This window comes from Oncorhynchus mykiss, chromosome 21 (assembly GCF_057628025.1).
Source record: "Oncorhynchus mykiss isolate SJ-2025 chromosome 21, ASM5762802v1, whole genome shotgun sequence".
Lineage (NCBI taxonomy): Eukaryota > Metazoa > Chordata > Actinopteri > Salmoniformes > Salmonidae > Oncorhynchus > Oncorhynchus mykiss.
The window spans coordinates 52,666,605-52,673,295 of record NC_143042.1 but is presented as its reverse complement, the minus strand read 5'-3'; the positions used below and the strand labels follow the sequence as shown (position 1 = coordinate 52,673,295).

The window sequence follows — 6,691 nt, the reverse complement described above, 5'->3', positions numbered from 1 at the left end:
GTTGTTCCCCTTGCTCTGGAAGGGCCGTGGCTTTTGTGGAGCGATGGGTAACGATGCTTCGAGGGTGGCTGTTGTCTATGTGTGCAGCGAGTCCCTGGTTCAAGCCCAGGTAGGGGCGGAAGCAATTCTGTTTGTTACACTATGACCATCTTCCGTATGTCAGCTTAGAACCCATTTCACCAAATACAATGTCACTTCTCTGTAAACAAATTTACAACAGTATTTCAGCATGCTTATAGAGAAGGGCACTCCACATGTACTGCACTGACACAAATTACTGATGATTGGTTGAAATAAGTTTATAATAAAACGATTGCGGGAGCTGTACTGTTACAGCCCTGCATCCCACTGCTGGCTGGCTTCTAAAGCTAAGCAGGGTTGGTCCTAGTTAGTCCCTGGATGGAAGACCAGATGTTGCTGGAAGTGGTGTTGGAGGGCCAGTAGGAAGCACTCTTTCCTCTGGTCTAAAAAAAAAAAATCCCAATTTCCCAGGGCAGTGATTTTGGACATTGCCCTGTGTAGGGTGCTGTCTTTTGGATGGAACGTTAAATGGGTGTCCTGACTCTGTGTGGTCACTAAAGATCGCATTGGCACTCATTGTAGTAGTGTTAACCCTGGTGTCCTGGCTAAATTCCCAATCTGGCGCTCATACCATCACAGGCACCTAATCAGCTTCCGATTGGTTTATTCCTCTCCCCAGGTTGTTGCTGTAAATGAGAATGTGTTCTCTGTCAACTTACCTGGTAAAATAAGGGTTAAAGAAATACAAATATTTCAGTGTAGCCTTTGATATTATTGACAAAAAATTTTTTTTATTTTTTTTATTTTTTTTATTTGTTTAGATACAGTGCCTTTCGAAAGTATTCGGCCCCCTTGAACTTTGCGACCTTTTGCCACATTTCAGGCTTCAAACATAAAGATATAAAACAGTATTTTTTTTGTGCACGCCCAATTTTTCAGTTTTTGATTTGTTAAAAAAGTTTGAAATATCCAATAAATGTCGTTCCACTTCATGATTGTGTCCCACTTGTTGTTGATTCTTCACAAAAAAAATACAGTTTTATATCTTTATGTTTGAAGCCTGAAATGTGGCAAAAGGTCGCAAAGTTCAAGGGGGCCGAATACTTTCGCAAGGCACTGTAGCTCTGAATTCACAATTCAGATCTATCTATCTAATAGAACTCAGAGGATTTTCTTTAATGGAAGTTTCTCCTATGTCACACATGCAGGGTGTGGCATCCCGCAGGGCAGCTCTCAAGGCCCTCTACTCTTTTCTATTTTTTTTTTACCAAGGACCTGCCACTGGCATTAAACAAAAACCTGTGTGTCCATGTATGCTGATGATTCAACCACATACGTGTCAGTAACCACTGCTAATGAAGTCACTGAAACCCTAAACAAGTAGTTACAGTCTGTTTTGGAATGGTTTGCCAATAAAATAAACTGGTCCTGAACATCTCTAAAACTAAGAGCATTGTATTTGGTACAAATCATTCCCAAAGCTATAGATCTCAGCTGAATCTGGTAATGAATGGTGTGGCTGTTGAACAAGTTGAGGGGACTAAATGACTTGGCGTTACCTTAGATTGTAAACTGTCATGGTCAAAACATATAGATTCAATGGTTGTAAAGATGGGGAGAGGTCTGTCCATGATAAAGAGATGGGGAGAGGTCTGTCCGTAATAAAGAGATGGGGAGAGGTCTGTCTGTAATTTAGAGATGGGGAGAGGTCTGTCTGTAATAAAGAGATGGGGAGAGGTATGTCTGTAATAAAGAGATGGGGAGAGGTCTGTCTGTAATAAAGAGATGGGGAGAGGTCTGTCTGTAATTTAGAGATGGGGAGAGGTCTGTCCATAATAAAGAGATGGGGTGAGGTCTGTCCATAATAAAGAGATGGGGAGAGGTCTGTCTGTAATTTAGAGATGGGGAGAGGTCTGTCCATGATAAAGAGATGGGGAGAGGTCTGTCTGTAATAAAGAGAAGGGGAGAGGTCTGTCTGTAATTTAGAGATGGGGAGAGGTCTGTCTGTAATAAAGAGAAGGGGAGAGGTCTGTCTGTAATAAAGAGATGGGGAGAGGTCTGTCTGTAATTTAGAGAAGGGGAGAGGTCTGTCTGTAATAAAGAGATGGGGAGAGGTCTGTCTGTAATTTAGAGATGGGGAGAGGTCTGTCTGTAATAAAGAGATGGGGAGAGGTCTGTCCGTAATAAAGAGATGCTCTGCGTTTTGGACACCACACTCCACAAAAAGCAAAGTCCTGCAGCCTCTAGTTTAGTCTTAGTTTGGTTATTGTTTAGTCATGTGGTCAAGTCCTGCAGCCTCTAGTTTAGTCTTAGCTTGGTTATTGTCTAGTCATGTGGTCAAGTGCAGCAGCCTCTAGTTTAGTCTTAGCTTGGTTATTGTCTAGTCATGTGGTCAAGTGCAGCAAAGAAAGACCTAGTTAAGTTGCAGCTGGCCCAGAACAAAAAGGCACGTCTTTCTCTTCATTGTAATCAGAGGGATAATATAAATGCTATGCACGCCAGTCTCTCTTCGCTAAGAGTTGAGTAGAGACTGACTGCGTCACTTCCTCTTTTTATAAGAAACATTAATGTGTTGAAAATTCCAAATTGTTTGCATAGTCAATTTACGCTCAGCTCTGACACACACACTTAACCCCATCAGACATGCCACCAGGGGTCTTTTCACAGTCCCCAAATACAGAACAAATTCTATAAACCATACAGTATTATACAGAACCATTATTACATGGAACTTCCTTCCATCTCATATGGATCAAATGAACAGCAAACCTGGTTTCATAAACAGATACAGCAACACCTCACGGCACAACGCCTCTCCACCAATTGGACCTAGATGGATTGTGTGTCTGTATTGATATGTAGACTGTGTGTGCCATTTTAAAATGTATGTTGTTCTGTCCTTGAGCTGTTCTTGTCTATTAATGTTCTGTGTTGTGTCATGTTTCATGTTCTGTGTTCTATGTTCTGTGTTCTGTGTTCTATGTTCTGTGTTCTGTGTTCTGTGTGTACCCCAGTAATAGTAGCTGCTGCTTTCGCAACAGCTGATGGGGATCCTAATAAAATATAAATTAATGGCTTACTTTCTCGGGAAAAGTTAATAATACAAATGTGGTTTTATTGGTGATTTGTTGCCACAGATATTTCGTTTACATAGCAGGTTAGGATAATTAACGGACAGATTATCATAATTAACGTGGCAGGTTGGGCGAATTAACGTGGCGGATTATGAAAACTAACATAGCAGGTTTGGAGCATGAGGTTAACGTTAGGAAAATAGTTAGGATTATATCCTTCATTTGTCGCCACAGATGATTTGTTTACGTTTCAAACTACCCGTTGTAGCTGGATAGAGTAAGCCAATAGCTCTATCTAGTGGTTAAATCGGTGACAACAGTTGTTGACAAACATAACATTGCAGCCTAAAACACTGTGGCGACAAATCCGTATCTTGTTCACAGCCAATCCAAACGCTAGAAATATGAATGGCCCATCACGTCAAGTAAAAAAACTGTTCACAGCCAATCCAAACGCTAGAAATATGAATGGCCTATCCCGTCAAGTAAACATTTTTCACAGCCAATCCAAAAGCTAGAAATATGGATGGCCCATCACGTCAAAATGAAACATGTTCACAGCCAATCCAAAAGCTAGAAATATGAATGGCCCATCCCGTCAAGTAAAAAAATGTGAAAATGCGATGCATTGCCATAAAAGGAATATACTCGCTCATGCGCAGTGGGTGCAGTTTTGTTTGAAGTGAAGTGCTGCAGTTCGCCTTGCGGATGGAACTGCCCATTACAAACCATACTAGCTAGATACATTTTTTTTTTTTTTATCATCTCAAATCTATGTACATGTTTTTTTGTCTCGATGCATCGGTGGAACAATGTTAGGTCATAATCATTACCCAAACGTAGAAAAGTCGCAACTCGTCAGCTATGTGGAAGATTATTTGGAATGTGTTGAATCCCTGCCTTTGGATATACAAAGAAACGTCTCTCTGCTACGAGAAATTGACTCAAAGTATCAAGGTATTGTTTATCCTTTCGTTGTTTTTGGTGGTTTTATTTAAGAGTTATGTCGATAAAATCGTATAAAAACGAGTGTGTTGTATTGACCAGTGCCGGAGTCACTTTAGACAGCTACAGTAACTAGCTGATGTTAATACTCCATACATTAGCAACTAGCTAACATTAGCTAGCTAGTATTCAACTCGGGTCCCCCCACCCCCTTTCTGAAATATAACGTTTGGTTCTTCCATCGAGTAGTTATGTATGCCTTCAATTTGTTATCCATAAACAACGTCTCCGAAGTGAGGTCCGAGTTGCCTCGATAGCAAAGAGATTGATAACCACAGATCAGCCATTTTGGCAAGACGGGGTGTTTATTTGTGTCGTTTAGCGGCTTACCTAAGAGTTGGTCAAACCTTTTCTTTTCATTTGCATGCGTTTTTTGTATATTTTTAATGTTTACTATGCAAGGGATGTTGACTTGTTTGTTTTTGGTCGACGGTGTTGCTCGCTAGCAAATGTTATATTCGGAGTAACGTTAACTCAGCTTAGTTAAACGGATGGTCGTGGTTGCAATCCGCCGGTGATGAAAATGTCTCATTTACGAGCTGAAAAAATGTCTCATTTTTTTTTGTTGTGCCAGTAACGTTACTTCGTCTGACAGTTGTACGCCCCAAGTGTTGTTGTAGTCGTGTGTGTGATCCACTTAGCAAGCAGAGGGACAACCCCCGGACAACCCCCTGACCAGGGCTGTCACTAGTTACCATTGTCAATATCGTACAAATTCATAACTCAAATTCGTATTTAAGGTTAGGCATAAATGTTAGCAGCGTGGTTAGGTTTTCAAGACCAATGTAGAAACAGGCGGGGTTTATGACTTTGTGGCAACTAGTGACGACCCCTGATCAGGCAGAAAGTGTCATCACTTCCTGAATATAAACCAATGCGGAAGTAGTAAGGAATCTGTGTAAATTCTAATATCTTCCATCTTAATACTCGTTTGTCAGATTGACATCAGCTGATTTCAGTGCTCCTACAGTTTGCAGCAACAATAAAATATGCATACAATTGTGCACAAAAGGGACATTTGTAATGCATTTGCCCCCTGTTCCTACCAGGAACATCACTGAGTATGTAAAAGTTTCCTCTGACAGGATTGTAATTCCCAATGCAAATTTCTCAACTCAATAGTAACTCCACAATTGCATTAGACACCCATCCTAACATTAAACTCTTGTCATTCTGTGTGCTTTGCAGAGGTCCTGAAGGAGGTCGATGATGTCTATGAGCGCTACCAGGGCGAGCGGGACGCGGCACAGCGTAAGAGGCTTCAGATCCAGCTGCAGCGGGCCCTCATCAGCAGCCAGGAGCTGGGCGACGAGAAGATCCATGTGGTCACCCAGATGACTGAGCTGGTAGAGAACCGTTCCCGCCAGATGGACTCCCACTCCCTCTGTCTCCAGGAGCCCAGCGAGGCCAGCGAGCGGGAGCGGGTCGTCACCGAGCGGCGCTCCGGTTCCGTTCAGGAGGCGGCGGTGTCCACGCCTGCGGAGCGCTCCTCCGCCCGCCGGCCGAGACGTCAGCGCAACAGCGAGAGCCGCGACGCCAACCACGCCTCAGGGAACGGAACGGTGATGGATGACCCGGCGGACGAACTGCCCCTGCAGCCGCGGGAGAAGAGGTCAAAGTCTGCCAAGAAGAAGAAGCGCAAGGCCAAGCAGGAACGAGGCGCCTCGCCTGTGGAATTCACCATCGACCCCAATGAGCCCACCTACTGCCTGTGTGAGCAGGTGTCCTACGGCGAGATGATTGGCTGCGATAACGACGCGTGCCCCATCGAGTGGTTCCACTTCTCCTGCGTGGGGCTCACCTACAAGCCCAAGGGGAAGTGGTTCTGTCCCAAGTGCAGAGGGGACAACGAAAAGACTATGGACAAAAGCCTGGATAAGAACAAAAAGGACAGGAGGTCCAGGTAGTTGTGACATGTCCTCTCTTTCCTCTCGGGAACATTGCCGAACTGAGGGTTGAGTTTGTCAAAGTAAGTAAGTCATTCAAGGTATGACTAAATGTTGTGAAGTTTTGAGAGCACAATCGAAACACTTTTTCCTCCTGCAGCGCCTACTCTTTGAGTAAAGGATTTGACCAATACTGAACTGGTGCTGTTACCATACTGGTGGACCCACACTGAAGCCTAAAGGTTATTCTGGGAAGCCAGATGTTGACTTTAAGAAGCCTAAAGCTGCCATCTACTGGGTTCTATCGTGTTACTCAACACTTGGCGGAATGGAATTAAAGTAACTCAAAAAGCATATTTTGGCTTACTGGCCATTTTGACTTGATGTAATGTACCTGAATGATGTCCTCTTTTTTTTTTTTGTGAAAATGAATGCATTATGTTCGCCCCCTTTCTTTCAATTCAGTAAGTTTCATTTCTTATGCAGTTTAAAAAAATAAATATGTTCCAAATCAACAAGTCTCGATTCATTGATTTGGTCACTACCAGATGGGGCTAAATTGTTCATTGTGCTACATTTTTATTTGTATGGCAGATGGAGGGGTAGATTGCTCTGTTTCAGCCTTATGTGAAGTACTTACCTGAGCTGGGATTTGACACGACACTTCACATTTTTAGGTTATTTTATGATTTCATTTTCAACTGA

General features: G+C 42.9%; 1 protein-coding gene across 1 annotated transcript; it reads left to right on the top strand.

Moving 5' to 3' along the window:
- Positions 1–3,725: 3,725 nt before the first annotated feature.
- ing2 (inhibitor of growth family, member 2) lies at positions 3,726–6,501 on the top strand. The gene is made up of 2 exons (XM_021578317.3): positions 3,726–4,052; positions 5,289–6,501. The coding sequence occupies exons 1-2, from the start codon at positions 3,908–3,910 to the stop codon at positions 6,005–6,007; spliced, it is 864 nt and encodes a 287-aa protein (XP_021433992.1). The 5' UTR covers positions 3,726–3,907; the 3' UTR covers positions 6,008–6,501.
- Positions 6,502–6,691: the final 190 nt, after the last annotated feature.

Bases quoted from the DNA above. Each gene is read 5' to 3' on its own strand.
- ing2 (XM_021578317.3), top strand. From the start codon at position 3,908: ATGTTAGGTCATAATCATTACCCAAACGTAGAAAAGTCGCAACTCGTC. The intron at 4,053-5,288 runs GTATTGTTTATC...TGTGCTTTGCAG, and splicing joins AATTGACTCAAAGTATCAAG to AGGTCCTGAAGGAGGTCGAT.